This window comes from Anticarsia gemmatalis, chromosome 20 (genome assembly GCF_050436995.1).
Source record: "Anticarsia gemmatalis isolate Benzon Research Colony breed Stoneville strain chromosome 20, ilAntGemm2 primary, whole genome shotgun sequence".
Lineage (NCBI taxonomy): Eukaryota > Metazoa > Arthropoda > Insecta > Lepidoptera > Erebidae > Anticarsia > Anticarsia gemmatalis.
In genome coordinates this window covers 1,492,340-1,512,030 of record NC_134764.1, presented here as the reverse complement: position 1 = coordinate 1,512,030, position 19,691 = coordinate 1,492,340, and the positions used below count along the sequence as shown (strand labels likewise).

Genomic DNA, 19,691 nt, shown 5'->3' with positions numbered 1-19,691 from the left:
GGTTTCAAAGTTGTTCAAGCCGCCCGAATGTTATCTTAGTTGACAACAACCGGGACCGACTTTTTACGTGCCCTCGGAAGAACGGAGAAGCTCAGTTCAAATACCACAATGCGGTCACCCATCTATAGAATGACCGCGCCAACGGTTGCTTAACCAACAGATCGTTTACCGACCAGTGAGCGCAACTGGCTAGAACGCCTCGTTTTTAAGCTGAGCATTCAAGACAGATAAGTCGTCTCAGTGAATATATTATAGAAGAGCAAGATGTTTACTTGTTACGATATTTATATATTTACATGTTATGATTGTTCGAATATTAATAATGTCTACATTTGTATGCAATAATATGAATAGTACTTGTTATTTAATCTCCGAATATAAGCCAAAAATATGTTTTTATACTATTAAAAGTGCTCAAAAACAAAAATGTATTTTGTTCGTCATATAAGTGCGTCGCGGCAATAAAACTTCTACACGGTAATTATAGGACTAAACTACATTAAAAAAACAAAAAATCAAGTTTGGCCGCGGATCGCCCAGGCTCCATACTATTTTGCCCATTCTCCTTTTGGTTTGTGTCATGTGATTTTATACTTGCGGCAGAAAAATCTCAGTTACTTTTCAGATAAAGGCAATCTAGATTTACTTTTATTATGCCATTGGTGTTGTAGTCACTGACCAATATTATAACTTTTAAACTCTCGCGTTTCATGTTTAATATATAATAGGATTCGGGAATAAACGCGAGCATGCATATTACTTGAAACCATTGTTAATAAAGTAAAAGTAAGCTTGCAAGTGCACTGAAATTATCGAAATAAAGGCGCGGGACGTCATATGTTGCAGGTTGCCAGAGTCACTTCCACATAATCGCGTTCACTGACCACGGTTTGGAGAAGATAATTTATCACCATAAACCTAATAAAAGCACAAGAGATATCCAGACAATAAGGAAAAACAATTCCAACATCCAAATAAACATCCGGTCGATGTTACGTGCTGACAATAATCTCAAGACGACCACTAAACCACGAGCCGGACAATAGGAAACCGAAACACAATTGAAGCGGCAATATTTCCGCTAAACCCCATTATATTAGTAGATTAAAGGCCACTTTACTCAATATTCCATAAAATATTGCCTCATAAATAGACGGGCAGCTGCAAAGACGTGATCAAGCTAGGGGTCGGTGTGTAATCCCGTTAAAAATTGCCAAACAGAAAACAAACTGACAATGGCGAGCCGTTATACATCAAGTGGCTTAAAAAGAGGAGAGAGAAAAAAAAAGAGAATTCGTCGGAAAGTAAACGGCAGATGACGTCCGAAGACGGATTCCGGGCGGTTCCGGGCGACAGATACGAATGAAATCGGATGGGTGTAATAGAGACTGGCACGGTCAGGCTAAATGACCGACATCCGGCCGTAGACAAAAGCGAATCCGCCGTAATAAAGCAGGATTGATGAAAAAGCGCTAAGCCACGCCGATATAACGCTGCGATCTAAGATGTAGGAGACGAGCGGGGTTTACGCTTTGATTTCAGATAATCCTGACATCAAATATATTGGTTCAAGAACGTTTTTTGTGATACTATCTTACAGATCAGCATCTACACCGATCAATACATCAAACTTACTCTGAAACTCTTATTTCACAATTACTATACACCTGTTACGAGACAATCAGTATTTCATTACTAACACAAAATTGTTTCATTTAGAAATTCTAATAATTTTAAATCCGTAGCTTCACAACCAACTTTCACAGACGTCGCTAATCAGCAATAAAACAAAATAAAACCGGAATTGCTTCAAAAATGTCCACTAACGTGATCCCCAAATGTCCATACCGTGCACCAAACAATAAGACGCCTCTCTGGCAGCTTTAACACAAAGCTATTGCTATTACAAAGATCGCGAGAAGCGAGGACCATCGAACACCGCCAGCTTTACCGGACTCACTTTACCGGGATTTCGGATATGACGTAAAGCACTCACTTAACCACCCCCCACCCCCTGACCGAGTTTTTCTTCCCTTCTATTTATTAGCTTAGGATACATTTGAGGATGAAAAGATCCACCGGATTATTTTTCGGCGATGCAATATGAGGGATTTGGTTGTGTCGTTAATTATGGCCGATGTTATCTGAGACATTAATTGATTTCTTGATAGTGGAATATTTTTATTGCCTTTCTTTATTAATATCGATTGTTAACTGAGTATGACGTAATAAATCTGTAGTTACATGTCCATCATATTTTTACTTATAAATATCGTTCACAGTCATTCACAAAACCCAAGATAATTTGTAAAGAAATTCGGTACAAAAATAACAAAGAAAACCCTAGTACTTTAGGCACACTTGTCATCTCAAAGGCACCGGCGCCGAAGACAGTCCATATTTTCAAAGCCCCCGCAGATTTGTCTTTGACCAAGTGAAACATTTCACAAAGATATCCCAGCATAATGAGAGCAAAACAAACACGTCAACCGACCATATCGTAATTTATTAACAACACAAAAAGCGGAATGGCTACAATATTTACAGTTGACCCGAAATTACTGTTTCTTAACACAAAACCTTTGTTGTAAAATGAAACAGAATAGAGAACGTATACCCTGCAGGGACACCTGCCAACCATAGGGTCACAGTAACATATATTAATAACGCGTTAATTTATTAACATGCACTGTTTATCCAGGGATTAACTGAGAATAGTTTTAGTTGAACAACAAAGGGCTGAAAGGGTTCAAAGCGAATTTCTTGCCGACATATTTACCTAAGGTGTAGCTGATAGTAATTTTACGCGCGAAAGGTCCGAGTTTTGGACGATGGCAAACATGTACCTCGGGACATGCCTAAAATTTCAACGTAACGTTATAGAACAAATGTTTCTGAATCAAAATCCTATGTTTGTTTGATGCTGTAAACGGTACCGTGTGATTGTTAATGAAAACTAACATCAAGTTTCAGAATCAAATACACGTTACACATGTTAAATTCAAATGTTTGTTCGAGCGAAATGAGATTTTGTTACAACTTTTGTACGGTCTGCTACAAGTGCGCGTGTACACAACGTATTTATTTGTGAAACATTCAAACAATCAACTGTATTAAGTGTACTTACTGTTTATTTGGATTTAGATATTTGTTAACGATCTTCAGTTTTAGTCTCTTGAACAATTGGAGTGACGACAAGACTTTTCTAATATTTATGAGACAAAAAGACATATTTGAGTATTTGAAATATCCAGATAAAAGTAGAGTTTAAAGCCAAGTCCTTAATTAAATTACTATAACAGGACTTTCAGAGAAGTCAAGCATTCAAAAAGCCGAACAGAAAACTTCAGCACTAATCGGGTTACGTCCAACATTCTCCATGGCCTGAATGTTTTATTTGTGAATTCTCTAGTTAGTGCTTACTTCACGTCTCAGAAAAAACGTCTGAGGGGTATCGCAAAAAAGCTATCGTAGTCCGGGCTTGGGACAAAGCGCCGGTTTACTAACATAATTAAAATCTCCCGATTCGAGTCGCCGGGCGTCGCGAGCAATTCTCTACTTTTTAATTATGGAGGAATATCTAGCGATAACATGGAGCGTTTAAATAATAATATTATGTAGTCTTAACATGTTCCTGGGACTCTTTAAAATAACTGAATTTACTATGATTTTAAGCCTTTGAACTAACATAACTAGTTTTATGCCGAGGACGTTGGTTTAACATTATCATTCAGATTGATACCCTATTTTTATATTAGGACCCTTACTTAGTTGGTAATAAGAATGGGACAAAGAAAACCGCAGAGGCGTTTTAAAATTAATGACAGACCAACAATGCCGTTACTTTAAAATCCATCAATACGACCCCTTCTACCCTCAGGTCAGTCTCGATTCGGTCAAGTCAAACATGTCGAGAAGCCGAATCCTTTACCATTCACATTAATTAATACTCCTTGTAACAATAGTTTTATTTGCACCGACCGCCCGTGTACCTTCAACAAAGAGTTTTCGCAGTATTATTTTCTATACAGTCGTTGGTTTAATTTGGTACGAAATCCCGTCGGCTAGTTGTTAAATAGTGCAACAATAGATGTGGCCGGTTGTTCATTAATGATGCATAGCTTCGGTTTCGGACCTTCGAGACCGAGGGTTTGACGCATCAGGCGTTAGCCGATGGTTTCACGTCATAAAAAATTATAAGCCGATTTGATATTCTGCTGGGATGTGTGGTCTGATATTGAAGCTTTCGTACCCATGGGTATGAAGGCTAATGAAATTGCTACGTTAGATATTGGTAGAGATAAGATTTTACGAGCCTCTTGAGACTGGCCAAAATGATCAGTTAGAGCTATATAACATGTGTTTCACTAAATGGATGAAATCGTTTTTGTTATCTTGGCATCTCACTATCGAGCAATCTTTAGTCTGTGTTCTTGGTTACCAAATAACACTAGAGTATTTCAGTGAAAAATTCTATTCAGCATTCATGATTACAGGAAAATGATCACCTAATAATAGACTAATTCTTTTTACGAACAGAAAATAATACAAGTTGTACACTTCATAAATAAAAATCATACAACAAAAAAACATTGATCCATCCCTCCAAAAGCCATAATCCAACCATAGCTGTTAATAGAGGTGGAAAATTTTCTAAAAAAATTCACCTTGCGGGAGTGAAATAAAGAAAGAATCAGATTTCCGAGAGAACCCTTCAGTTTCCTGTGAAGTGGCATGATAATTATATCCTTTAATGATTCGTTCGAGTCACCATCGGGAACAGTATTAATACTCCATGCATTCGGTGAAAGTTCACATTTTAACAACTGAGTATTTTATTGGAGAATAATTTTGTATTGATGGATGATTTGATGATTCATTTCAGTGATTTAGAAAGCAGGATACATAATTTTATTTTGCAAATATTGTTTGTGTGTGTTTTAAATTGGATTCTTATATATTGATACGATACGAATGTTGGTCGCCCTTCAAATAATTATAGTCAAAATTTTATTATTGTCGAATTTCTGGACAAAATATTACACGAAAATCCATTCAAATTGTACCAAAGTTCGAGTGTCTTTAATTAGATTACATGCACTAAGTAATTGAAGTGAAGCTTACCAATCGATACATATTAGTAAATACATCAATTTTACAATTTTACCTGCATGCACTTTCTATATGAAGTCCACAAATAAAAATCCTTGTATTTTATCAAACAGTTCATAATAAACAAGGTGTAGTAAAATCCGCTACACCGATCTGTCAGCAAGTCTGTACACAACCCGCGGAAGTGCGCTTTCGAGTCGATTGTTTCACGAGATTTTAATAACGGTGCAACGCAAAGAACAAGTCGGAAACCCATTGTTGACTTCAAGATGGTGGGCCTCCCTCCCGACGGCACTCCGGGCCTTCCAATTTGATTTTATTAGGTTCGTCATTATGTTGGACTAGCGGAATCATCGATGGATCATTGAGTTCTTGAAGAATAAGACCACAAAAAAGATCTTTGAAAGCTAAGGTTTTTTGTCAATGTTTGGGTGATTCAATTGTGTAAAGGCCTCAAGAAAATGGTGTTAAAATATTGATATCTTCTTAGGGGTCAATAATGGTTCAAGGGATAACCGATATTGAACTAAATCTTGTTAGACAACATGTTTAATATTGTTTAACCCTAACTAAGTATAGAATGAAGGGACGAAGTAGTATAAAATAATTCATCAACTTCAAACACATACAGCAATCACAGACACATTCTTCAAAACTAAACTAGAAAATAAAGTTTCTTTTGATGATATGCATAATTCGGAGAATGTGGCCTCTGTAGACGAAGGGTCGAATCAATGAAGGTGCTCCATAATTCACATAGTTCCCTAACTATCATAACATGCCTTAACAAGAGCCCTTCAACCTCCGAACTATTTGGACTCTTTGTCTTTCCACAGAGATGCTCCTTTAGTGGTAATAAATAATGTCATTACCTGTTAGAGGCGTCGTGACTTCTGAAGCATATTCTTGAACAATAAGAACATTTCGTCCGCTATTATATGCATATAAACAGGGTGAGACATCGGCCGCGGTTTATTAAGGGATCCGTATGTTACTGGATGGGGTAAGGGCGTAAAATTAATGAATGGGACCTTCCATATCTTCAAGTTAGATGACCTTCGTTTCCTTTGGAGAATAAACTACTGTTATATAACCATGTTTGAAGTGCATATCGTAAAGTGGTTATGGCGGTATACGAAATTAAATGGAAAATACTTAATGTAAGTCTTGGCTTTATTGAGTGTGAATGGTGTTAAGCGTTTTATGGAGTAGATCATTACGGTTTGTAGTGAAACTGTGTAAGCTGGATGAATAGAGTATAACAATACCGAGACATACATAAATGTAATAATATGAGTAAAGGAAATCTTATCAAGTGATAGAATTAGATGACCATTTGAACATCCATCACAGTCCAAGGATGATCTATATCCGATTATAAGGATCAGATTTCTTTTATAAAAGAACTCCCGCTCTCTCGCTCCTGAATTGCTTTTGTGTCGCGGGGACTTTTACAAACAAACAGACAACGGACTCAAAGCACAACCAGACCCGAAACAATAATTTGTGGATCGCACAAATAATTGCTCCGTATTGGAATCGAACATCGAACTCTCGACGCAATAGTAGCGCCGTGGCGACCTAGACCACTGCGCCAATAAAGTATCAGATTCGTAAAACAATTAGTTTTTAAAGTATCGCGGTTTCTACACATAATATTACATTGCTAGAGTTTTAAACGTCTGTTATACGCAACCTTTAAAATATGTTCGCAGTTAAGACCCAAATAAACATAATACTTAACTCAAAGTAACACGATAATACATAAGACAATTAAAGATTTCAACTAAAGCGGTTTATACACACTATCAAATTGCTAAACTGGTCAACAACAGGTATCATACATTTATTATAATATAACAATTCATAAAAAAGTTCCAATCGCATCCAGATATTTTCCGTGGCGTAGTTACAGCAGGGGCAATTATCCACATCTCGGACACAACAGCGCAGACGTGCTCGACTCACAATGGTCTCCACTACAAGTCTCGCTGTAACGAATCCACTACGTACTATCAACCAGTCCCTTTACGAAACTGGAACGGGTTTGTTTGTGTCACACTCCTACGCTACCAGTTAATGATGTATGGGGTTCATTACCTGTGCTTTTTTCTAGGGCTTTTTGAATTTTTGAATGCGATTTTTATGTTGTTTATTGTAATTACTTATATTTTAAGAACTGCTGGAATTTTTGCATCATTATGAATTTTTATGATTAAATTAAATTACATTTCATGACTTACCTACTCCTATATTTCAATAACAAAGTTTGTCTTTCATAAACGACTGAAGTGATTGATAATCATATTGTAACTTAAACAATAATATGCGTTAAGCTTCACTAATATCTAGTGTATTACGAAAAACGAACGAGTGTTCTTAATTGATAAGGCATATTACAAATCTAATAACCATATTTTTCTTAATCAACCCCTACAATGGCAAAAGCAAAGCTCTTTGTATCATTGATATACTGAACCAATAAATCCATCACACCCACAGCCACTCATGAACATCGCAAACAAAAACTTTTCCATTGTCCTCCAGGGTTGTGACACAATACCTATTGGCCTGTATCGCACAATCCATCACAATTCCCCCGGCCAAGGGTCTTTTCCATGATCATTATTTAAAATATAGATGAGAGTGTTTTCTTTCCGATAATCGGGACCACGATTGAGGGTTGAACACAATAGAACAAGGTTCTTTTAAAAGCGTCGCCCGTAGCGGTGGTCGGGGGTGAACACCGACTCGCTTATTTGTATTAGTAAATTGAAGGTACTGTGTCCAGACTGCTGAGAGCCCTAACGTTGCATTGCTTGTCCCTTGGGCATTGCTTTTGGGTACCGTGATTTAAAGCTTCAGGCCAGAAAAATTTTAACAACTTTTTTCTTCAATTCGGTGGTTTCTTGTGACGCTTTAGCAGGGAAGATAATGTGCGTTTTTTAATATTATGTAATTACGATCATTATTACTTAATATTCAAAATAGGTAATAATAAACCTGCAATCACTCGGTTCAATCAACAGTAAAGACCGCAATCAACATAGGTTGTTAATGAAAAAAATCGCACCCCAACTTTTTCTTTTTATAGTCCCGGAACCTTCAAAGTTGGTCCAACTCACACCTGACCGGTTTTATATATTTCAAAAGCGGAAAGGGGCGCGGGGGGATCAATTAAGGTGGTCTTTGTGAACATTATATCGAAGCGCATTGAAAAGAGTTGTGATTTTCTTTGATACGGTAGACGTGGTTTGCCGAGTGAAAAATCAAAGGACCTAGCATCGTGATGCATGAGGGGATTTATTAAGATTTAATGTCGGCAACGACACTCCGAGGCGGGAAAAGAACGAGTTTCAAGTGTTCACTGCGATGTACGTTTTACATGCCGCCATTTTGTATTCGTTCGTGTAAATGTTGAGAGCGAGGTGAACGCGCCCGTAGTCTCGCGCTACCCTCCACTGTGTCGGATTTTAAATAAATATTCATAGTTTATGCGCTGTTATTCAATTTTGAATCAATTTGTTTGTGCTATTGATTGTTTGTTTGAATTCATTGGACAGTTATTGAATTAAGTATTTATGACTTAATTTTAGACGATTGGTTGCAGAAGATTTTTGTGCTTCATCAATTTTTTACTTTAGATTAAAAAATATTGGTATACTTAAATTAAGGTGAAAACGAAACTTTTGAAAAAGTCCTTGGTAAATTTTAATACCAACAAAAATAGGAAAACATAAGATCAAAACTTTTGAAATGTTATTTGTTAGTAACAAAAATGACGAAAAACTACGAATATTTAGACTTTAAATATAATTAAGTTCCACATCTTCAAAGAAAAAAATCCTTTAAAACCAGCCCCATCTAAGACGTCCTTTCTCAATCATGCCCAATGGACGACCACAAACACTATCTACGATCATCGGCTTAACATGCCGAGTTAATGAACACCCGTGGGCTTACATATTCACGCTTACCATGTACGGACAACCCCCACCCCGACCCCTACCACTAGGGGGTGGTGGGGAGGATCTTAGAGAGGCGCCTTGAGACAGTCACGGATGTTTTAAAGTTTTATTAGTAATTAATATTAGGTTTAAAAGAATTGCTGATGTGGTTTAAATTGCAGTGCTTGTGGTACTTCTGTGTAGCGTTATTTGGCTCACGGAATATAAAATAGGAATATTTCTAGTTTCAAAAAAAGATTATCAAATCAAATCAAATCATTATAAAAATTACATAGTCTATAAACAGCATGGTTTATCTCAATTAGCTTAATCTAATTTTATTATTTTAAATCTTATTTAATCGTATATGTGATGGTAGATTTAATTATTGTGAATCTCAATTATACTCACGATTCTAGAGATTGTTAATTTATTCAATGTGACTTTGTCTATCAAGTATTTCTTTTTCTCTTTTTATAATCAAAGCTCACTGATACGATTTAGCAATTAGCAAGCGATTAGCAAGAAATTTAGCGATTCATTTTTATATTATGGAAGATATATAGACAAACAATGATACAGTTTTATGATGCAATAAAAATGTCTATATCTAACATAAATGATCACAACAATACAAGCATCAACTCCAAAACTAGCACAGCAATTTTCACACAGCTTATCCCGTGATCCCTTCCAGAAACCCTTAAATATCGCTTGTCCGTACAAATTAATCCAACTATTGGCACATCAGACAATACACATGAGATAGAACTAATAACTTATGACGTCAGCTATGTGCAGTTAATTCCAGAACGTTCGTTAGGGTACGGCCCCAAGATATATCGTCTCTATGGGACTTGTTTATCTTCTTGTGTGTTATTAAGACCATTGTGAGTTATTAAAGCATTGTGTCGATATTCGGATGGTTTAAGTGAATGTTGTGGTCTGACTTCATTAGGTTTGTGGTGGAATCGATTGGTGTTCAGTAGTTGACCCGTTATGGTGGACATTATAAGCGAGGTATGTATCTTGGTTCGAGTAACGTCAATAAAAATGAAAAGAAAATTGCAGTTGAAAGGACTTTCGTGTTTTTACAAAAATGTAACTATTGCTTATTATATTGTCTGTATAGATAAAAACGTATATAGAAATAAAAAATATATATTATAGATCAGGGACTGCAACAATCGAGGTTTTAATCTAGTACACGCCGAAGTAAAGCGATTTAAGCACCTTCTTGGGACGAAAAAATCTACTTCTTTTAAAATATCTTTCTGGGTCATCTGTCCACTGAAAAGTTAAGCTATTTACTACTAGTAGCTAAATACATAAATATAGAACAAGGTCGATTAAAAACTTTAACCGTTCCAATCGGAATCTAGGAGGCAACCGCTAAAGATGCGCCCATTCTGTACTGAACCCATTACCACCCTTAACTACCCATTATTGTAGAAAACTGTCAACCGTAAATTAAGTTCATGCTATAGGGAATAATATGGCTGAAATTACTCTGCATTTTTCTTCATATTGAAGCTTAAATTTTGGCTAAACATTAGATATTAACAAATAAACTATTTCTAATGTTAAGTGGTCTTAAAAGTGTCCTAGCTTCCTTACACTACGAAACAATAATTGCCTACATATTTTTCATATTTAAAGTAGTGATTCAAAACTATTATTCATCCAACGCGTTAATCATAAAACGTTTATTTATTATGCTAATATAGCGATTTGTTTATTAAACATGGGACAATACGGGCGTATAGTAGAACACAAGTAAAAACTATTAGAAGCTACAACTTGTCTTAGTGCAACACAAGATACTAGTTTACAAATACAACACAGTCCCTAATCGTATTACCATCCATTTTAAATGAGTACAATAATTCCCACCCCCTATTTAACTATCAACACTCCAAAATAGCCGAACAACCCCTTCCAATAAATCAGGGACCCACACTATCGAGACATTATTAATTAAAATCCTTACAAGGAGCCCGAAGCCCGAAGGTGGTAGCCCACACCTGTCTTAAGACATGTCCCTAGATGGCCAGAGGTGAATCGGGTACCCTCGGGCAACTTCGGCTAATCCGGACTATCGATATATGTTTAATAGATTTTGTGAGGTAGTTTAGATTAGTTTTAGTTCGTATCGTGTGTTGTAAGTTGGCCTGTTGTTTTATTAGATCAGGTAGAGTTTGGTGTATAATAGACAAATGACGTAAGCCAAGAAAAATTAAAAGTTAAAGTTTTTTGCTTTGGTTTGATGAGAAGACATGATTATATGACCAGTGATATGTGAGAATTAACATCTTTGTGATTGATTAGTTTCTGAAATCGAGTATAATTTCTACTGGCCTGTTAACTTCTTTGGTACCTCTCGTTTTGTTGTATATGTAAGTATATTATAACTTATCTGATTCATACAGACTATGACATTTTACATAAGATTTTTTGACCTCTCTCTCTCTGACCAAAATCACAATCCTTTTTTAGAACCATTGAGACTAGGATAGTTTTTAACTATAGTGTTAAGAACTTAAAACAAAAGCATATTGAACACAAGTGTGAGGTAAAATCACTGAAAAAGAAACAAACCCAACTCCCCAAAAACAGGAAACCGCAGCTTACCCGAAAAACAATACAAACCATTAATTACAAACCAATCTTCAGTACACAATAAATAAGAGCAGAATCGGAACAAATGGACAAGCGGCAAATTAAACCCCAGTTCAATCCACATATACATTAGGCACATCGATCTAACACGTCTGAAGAAAGGCCGAAGCGAAATGCTAGTATACACGCGATTGTCTTAAACCTTACCAAAATCTTTACACCCTAAAGTTGCATTAACAATCTTGTTTCAAAGGAATAGAGCTGAGATTCGGTTGAGAATTGGTCAAGAAACTTGTAGATATTCGCCGTTATACCGAAGTGTATCGCAAATATTAGAGGGTATTTGAACAATTTATTTTTGGCTGTTTGTGTTTTGTCGAAAATATTAAGAAACTACTTGAGAAGAGCTTTTTGGTTTAGTAGCAAGTTGTGTATTATGGAGACAAAATAATCAATTTCATCATCACAGAACACGTATTATAGACTAACCTCTGACTTATGTAGAGCCTGTAATGCGTATTACCAGGCTTGTATTTCTTTAAGAACTGTTTAAAGAACAGGCATGTAGGTCTCTTTACGGTGATTAATATGATTACTATTTCCACATAGTCCATACATATCTTCTGAAAGTCGTTGGTATGTTGCTTTTTGTTTGAATCTTTGAACCCTCCACCACTTTACCACTTGCATGGGAGGATTAAACTAATCAACCACTGTTCTTCTGCAGACTCTTTTCTCAATTTTTTCTAACGATCAAATACCATCAAGTAACTTATAAATTTAACTGGTTAGGACAGAATGAGCTAAAGTACGTAAATTTTTACTTTTACAGAACTGACACACTGGCGAACAGAACTGAACTAATGTACTAAGAAGAAGAGAATTAATATAATTCCCCTTCGATTTAGTTACGGTGCAAACCACGGCCGTCCTTAATGCGGCCCGACCAAAAACAAAACAATCCGATGCTCACCTCCTCGCGTCCGGTTCCGTACAGTAAATTTACATTCCCCACCATCCATCCCAGAAGTCCATCCGGGTTGGTAATAAAACGATCTTAAGGTACGGAGGAAAATGTCTTAGAGAACGATCCAAGTGTTATACTTTTCGCGGCGATTTTGAAAAAATGTAAAGAAATTATGTTGGAAGAAAAATTACGGAAGTTTATCAATGCTCTGATACTGATTCTTTGAAAGTTGGTATTTTTATTATTTATTTTGGGACGACCATAAATAAGTTCTTTCAAAATATCGTCAATACTTAGACTGCAACTACAATTCTACCTCATTCAAAGATTTAATCATATTCTTTGAACGATCGCTGACTGCCTTAGTCTTCCTTCAAGCATGTCTTGGGTCTGTCGAAGGTAAAATCAACTTCAAACAGTCAGTTTGTATCGTAGATAATTCAACAAACGCAGTACAAGAGAGTACCGTGGAAGCATTTTTTGTCGCTTCACATTCGTTACTTGGACCCTCATCTCAATTGCCACACGGGCCTCCGAGGCTCGAGATATACGCCGAAGGGTACCACTCTTCGCCGTGTGTTTACAGGCTGATGCTATCGCGTAATTGTGACAATATTTGCTTTACACATTTATGTATGGAGGCGGGTCCAGTTAATTGTTCCACCCAGGTGTACTACCCCTAAAATTACCTATTGAGTAACTGATTAAATCGAAGGTCTAAGTGGGTCACTTAGGATGGTTTTAATTAAAATGTTACGCGATATATTCCGTCTGGACGCTAAAATGGACCCTCCGTATTTACGAGGCCAGATTCGGGCTGGCCAAATCGCTGTTCCTATAAACTTTAAGGTAATATAACTTTGCCAATTCTCGATTTCCAGAAGGAACTAATCTCGAGAGCCAAGCTAACCAGGCCTTAATGTTCAAATACAAAGAATCATGCCAAAAATCTTCGAGAATATACTTTTAAAAGTCTCCCAGTGCGAATACAATTTAACGCTAACGATATATCCCGGAATCACAGCGGCAAGGAATCCATTCCCATATTAAATACCGCACAGAGACCACCCCGTAACTGAACATTCCCGGCGATTTAAGACCGTCTTGGCTCGAAACGGCCAAGGTGAAAAGTACACCTAAGTTCAGATTAACAATCGGGCCGGGCAAAGGGCTACTCGGACCAAAGGCCGGATCTTGGACAATAAATCCGGCTAGGAAGACCATGGCCGTAAAGCTATGGGTGTGTAGGGACGTTAACGTATACTTATGCGATGTGACACATTTGTGGAGTTGCGGCTGTTGGGTTCAAGTATTGCTATTTATTTATTGTGGGTATTTATGGATTGTGTTAATGTAGGGACTGCCGTATACTTTGGTATAACGATGTAGAATTTACATTGTATTGTATACGAAAGTGTTTTGGATTTAACATTTGTATTAGATTATATTGCTTAAAAAGGAAGAATAAGAAATGGGAAAGGTTTTGTTTTTTTCCAATAAATATGTTTCATAGAACTTTTTCATTTTTTTAAGCGACGAGCTATAAACTTTATATCTTTACGAACATCACTGTCAAATGCAAAAACAATTTAAGCCTGATGCTTTCAAGCTGCGACCTTTACGCCCACAGTAACACTTCAAAACAATTAGTACATTATTTTACATTATATATTTATTTTCGTTTGCCATCCTCTAATTTCCAATTTCAGACATCTGCAACATTTTCCTCATACTTATCCCAACCAATAATTCTACCACAGTCCACTAAATCTCCACCACTCTGGTCACTATAAATCGGCCAATGAGATGTAGTGATTTAATCGGAAACCTCAGGGTCCCTCAGGATGCCCATTAAATCGTATGGTCAAAGGATAATTAATTCCGTGGTAACGTTCAAGTGAGATTAATGGGGGTAGGATCGAGTATTCGAAGGCTCTTTTCAATGGATACTGTTACATGTTTATTGTTTTGTTTGGCTATTCATCAATTTGGGTGATTGCTCTACTATTTGGGTTGGTTGAGGTTTTGTGTTACAAGTTTCTGTTGGGAATGGGTTTTCTTGGTTCTGTTGTGCCTAACTTATTATAGGTCACAGTAGCAATTTTTTTAATGAAAGCGCGTATGAGATTTTCGTACAATATTTTTCGAATTGACTTTATAGGTGGACGGGATTTATGTATACGAATGAAGAATAAGTAGAAATACAGCGATCATAGCACGTGGAGATCTTTAGAGTCTGCTCCATCGGCATTGGGCGTGCTAAAATGTATAGAGCAATTCATTTTCGATGACATTTATTCAAGTCGATTTATTTTGAAGACTGCTGCATGACTCTGTTATGCTGTTCTTGGACCTAGTCTTTCGAGGACTTTTATAAACACACCAGTAACCGACGTTAAGTGCGAATCCCGCTAGTACCAGTTTCTAGAAGGATTTACATCAACGACACACAGTGACAGCGATGTTGTTATCTACCTAACCACTACGCGGACGGACATCATCAGTGGTACATACAGTGGCACACGATAGACTACACGCTTATTTGTCGTCACGATAAAGTGCAAATGCGTCCTTATTACATAACGCTCTTGGTGCACATAAACAGTTTAGGTTAACAGTTTCACTTAAACTGTGTTTCACACACTCATTTCCAGCCAAAAGCGGAAACCGATTACGATAATGTTAAATGCGGTGGATAGAAATGTGAGTGTTTTTGCTTTAAAAGTTAGTCAAACGGAGATAGGGTGTTTTTTTATAATAATACAAGGAAAAAATAAACAGTCAAAATAGCCCAGAAATAGAAGAACTTAAAATCCTACAAATATTATGCATACGTAACTAAACTCTACACTAAACAAATGTATTTTTCACGAAAAAAAATTTTACATTTTTTTTATGCGATTTGATACAGCAATAGTGTACAAAGAAGGTTAACACATACTTTTTACCATGGGAAATCTTTTCATGTGGACGACGTTGCGGGTGGAAGATTCCGACACTGTTGTATTATATATAATGTATGACAATACAGTAATGACAATTTACCTTAAAATGACTGACTAATTCTCGTATTTTAATACATAATAAACATGCAATGCGAAAAAGAATAAAATGACTCTTACATTAACATAACATTACAATAAAAAGGAATGGTTAAAAACCAAAATTATCCTATTCTCTATCTATCCTATTACTATTTTAGAACCAATTTTAGAACCATATTTTTTTAAATCTTCTCCAAAAGAAAAATCCATTAAATCATAAATGTCGTAAGTAATTAGATATGGAATGAAATAATCACTTACTCGGGTCAAATTACTAGGGTCAAATCCAATCACATACCTGAAAAAGAAAAGTTTTTATTGCACAATAAAAAATAAAATCAAATTAAATAGATTTGGCACACAAAGTAAAAATACCTAAGTTCTTAAAATTAAAATTAGTAAAACATTGTTTTAGTTGACCCCGGTCTAATCTATAGTGTACATAATGGCCATTACAAGATTAGCGGAGATCAGGCTCCACTCATAACGTAGGAAACAAAGCACTACAACTTTTCCTCCCCGGTCGTAGATCCGGAGGACGGCCCAAAATGAGATGGGAAACTGTAGTGCAGAAAGACATGAGTGAGTGTGAGGTTTCCGAAAACGATGTCGAGGACAGAGCGAAGTGGAGGAGAAAGACCAGGAAGGCTGACCCCACTACCATATGGGATTCATAGCATGGAAGAGAGAGAGAGAGAGAGAGGCTCCACTCATAAGCCTTTTACAATAAAGTAGTACATTCACTGACTATACTTTGATAAAATTTGATTTAATTTAATAAAATTTTTCTTTTTCAATTTTTATTTTTCTAAAAAATAATTTATATTATTTTGACAAGCAAGCATTTCATCAAAGATGTCTATAGCGTTTACCACTTAAGATCAACAAATGCTAATTTTAGTTGTTGCTATTTTGTTCTGAAAATGAGTAACTTACTGCTTAAATTTAAGAACCACTAAGAGTGAGTTGCATTAGTAATAGTTGCAGTATTACTCATTAGACTATACCTAAATGATCATGTGAGTTAACCTCGGACATGCCATAGAAAGGTAGGCGCATAGTGGTCCAAGAGCTGAGAGTCTATATGCTTCAATGGCCTCTCGCATAAAGTTAGTCTCAGTTGTAATCAGTAAATATGATAAGGGCATTACCCAAATTATAAATAACAACCAGGCATTTCATTAAAGTTAAGTAAAGTTATTTACCAATACTTCTGACATGTTGGTGAACAAATTCAGTAAATAGTTATATACATAAAGACTAAAAGATATAATCTCACCATATAGCACAGTATAATATATTCACAAGTGATGCAGAAATTGAATTATAATTTGAGTATAATACTTCAAAGACTCACTATGTTATATTGTTGATTGGGATAATAGATTTAGATTAGATACCTAGGTATTCTAACTATCGTTGTGATTATACATTATTAGTATTTGGTATTGAATGAATTAAATATTTCAGAAAGTTTCTATATGCAACAACTTTCATGTATTGATGACAACATAACCTCAAAAAGTAAACTAGAAAAGTCATGCCGGGCGCTCGAAATCTCTTTCCATTTCACTTAGATGTTAATAAACAACGTAATTAGTTACCTGATAGGGTGTTTCATCTCCACTTTCTTCCAAATGCTTCAAGTTCAGACACAGTAAACAGTTTTCATTGGGACTCCAAACATACAAAACATCGTCCCGCAATTCTACCAAATTACGCAGCTTTCCACTTATGTTTTCACTAAATCCACCCTCTAGGTCTTTAAAGATCTTATGGTTAGGTAATTTACTTTCATACAAACGGCTATCCATTGTTTATCAGTAAGAAAAAACTTGTTTTGACTAAGGAAATTTTGATTTCACAAGTTGACTTTGTCAGTTTGACAGTTCTCGCCGCGGTATTTTCATACGTTTCGTTACTGCAACTTTTTAGAAAAATCTAAACGAATCAAAATGTGATATTTAATATTTGAAAAGCAAAGATCTTTCTATCAATGCTTTAAAATATTCCAATTAAAATATATTTATATTTAAAAAATATTTTATTAATATTGCATTTTGACAAACAATGACTTATGTCAATATTTTGATAAAATTCTTTCGACTTTCAGTGATTACAAAATCATTGCACAGTATTCTCATGAGTAACATCAAAGTAAGCTTAAATAAAACACCTGTTACTACAATCCTAGCCAGTATGTTACCCGTAAGATTTGGAGTTATACGTCACATGCGGAATATCACTAGTGTGTTAGTGATTATAGTTTTTGGATACTGCTCTATATTTATGTTTCTAAGCAACTATTTATATCCTAGTACAATTCCAATTCCATATCCAGTTATTGAGGAGTCCAACAATGAAAACGTGACCTTAGAAGATATTTATATAAGTGTAAAAACGTCAGATATCACCTCGAGCAGGTTACCCATAATACTGAAGACTTGGTTTCAGTTAGCAAAGGAGCAAACATGGTTCTTCACGGATTCCGTGAATGAAACACTACAAACCCTCACAAACGGACACATGATTAATACAAAATGTATGATAGGCCATATCCGTCCAGGACTGAACTGTAAAATGGGCGTGGAATATAATACTTACATTGAAAGTAATAAAAAATGGTTTTGCCATTTTGACGATGACAACTACGTGAATGTGCCTCGTTTATTGGATGTTTTACAGAAGTATCACTGGAAACAGTATTGGTATTTAGGAAAAAGATCTATTTTAAAGCCAGTTACAATAGCGTACAAATTTCGCAACACTACCAAGCCATGGTATCAGACATTTTTCTTCGGAACTGGTGGTGCTGGGTTTTGTTTAAGCAGACCTTTGGCTTCTAAAATGTACCCTATATTGGGTAAAAATGGTTTTAAAAGATTATGTACCATTTTATTGATATCAGACGATGTTTGTATCGGTTTTGGAGCTAAGATAGTGATGAAGACTCAATCAATTTTCACTCAAGTACCAGGATTCCACTCACATCTTGAAAGGATGAGGAAGATATCTTTATCAAAAATCCGGAATCAGATTTCTTTCAGTTACAAAATAGAGGGATGTAATAATGTAGTTAATATTCCAGGATTTGATGTACAATACGATCCTACGAGGTTTCTATCGCTGCATTGTCTTCTGTTTCCATATTTTGAATATTGTAAACAACCTGGGAGTAACTATAGTATAGAGAATTGGACTTATCCACCTACGGAAGCACCCAACACTATGGAAACGAAATAAAGTGCGTTTATCTTAATATACATATTATGATGTGAAATAATTAGGCAATCATTGGACATGGTAAGAATGGGAGTTTATCACGTCATATATTTTATAAGAAATTTGAAAAAAAGTGCCAAGTTGCGACGAATTTTTTGGTCGCAAGAAGAAATATACGTGGGAAGGCATTTATTATTACCTACTCGATATCTATCAGACAAAGCAATGTTGTAGCATTTTTTATTCTCATACAAGTAGACTGTTTGCTATGTAAATTGTATAATGAATGAAAGATTAATTAAATCATGTTGATATTTTTGTCAATTAAAATTATAGCCAACACTTTTTGCCGTTGCTTTTATATTTTGTTTCTCTATATTCTTAATTGTGATGTCTTTGAATTGTCCTTCGAGCAAGCTAAAATAAGACAAATGCGAAGTAAAAATTCATTTTATTTTTTCTCTTTTGTCATCATTTACACCTGAACTCATAAACTAAACGATATATTTTCAAGCAATCGACGTAAGTAGTGAGAGAATGAGAACAAAACGCACACAGGTAACTGATTGTACCCACATAGGCGCATATAGGAGCTGTATATCACTTTGATTCGGAATGGTATCACGTAATTTCATCTCCCTGGGCGCGGCCCATACTTTCTTATAAATAAAACAACATATAGAACGCAATAAATTCCATTCTACAAGATTTCGTACGTGAATTTCGTTGGGTAATTTAATATTTTGTGTTTTAAAGGTTTCTGAATTGTTCTTGGCAGTG

The 19,691-nt window shown here is 35.7% G+C and overlaps 2 protein-coding genes across 2 annotated transcripts in view; one reads left to right on the top strand and one right to left on the bottom strand.

Moving 5' to 3' along the window:
• mbo (Nuclear pore complex protein Nup88) overlaps nucleotides 1-17,557 on the bottom strand; it is a 98,792-nt gene extending 81,235 nt beyond the window's left edge. The window contains exon 1 of the mRNA XM_076127892.1: nucleotides 17,294-17,557. Coding sequence (XP_075984007.1) covers nucleotides 17,294-17,503 — 210 coding nt within the window. The 5' untranslated portion in view covers nucleotides 17,504-17,557. The remainder of the gene's footprint in view (nucleotides 1-17,293) is intronic.
• Nucleotides 17,558-17,864: 307 nt separating this feature from the next.
• On the top strand, nucleotides 17,865-19,047 carry LOC142981930 (fringe glycosyltransferase-like). The gene has a single exon (XM_076128088.1). It carries the CDS (start codon nucleotides 17,889-17,891, stop codon nucleotides 18,930-18,932), a length of 1,044 nt encoding a protein of 347 aa, XP_075984203.1. The 5' UTR covers nucleotides 17,865-17,888; the 3' UTR covers nucleotides 18,933-19,047.
• Nucleotides 19,048-19,691: the final 644 nt, after the last annotated feature.

Bases quoted from the DNA above. Each gene is read 5' to 3' on its own strand.
- LOC142981930 (XM_076128088.1), top strand. From the start codon at position 17,889: ATGTTACCCGTAAGATTTGGAGTTATACGTCACATGCGGAATATCACT.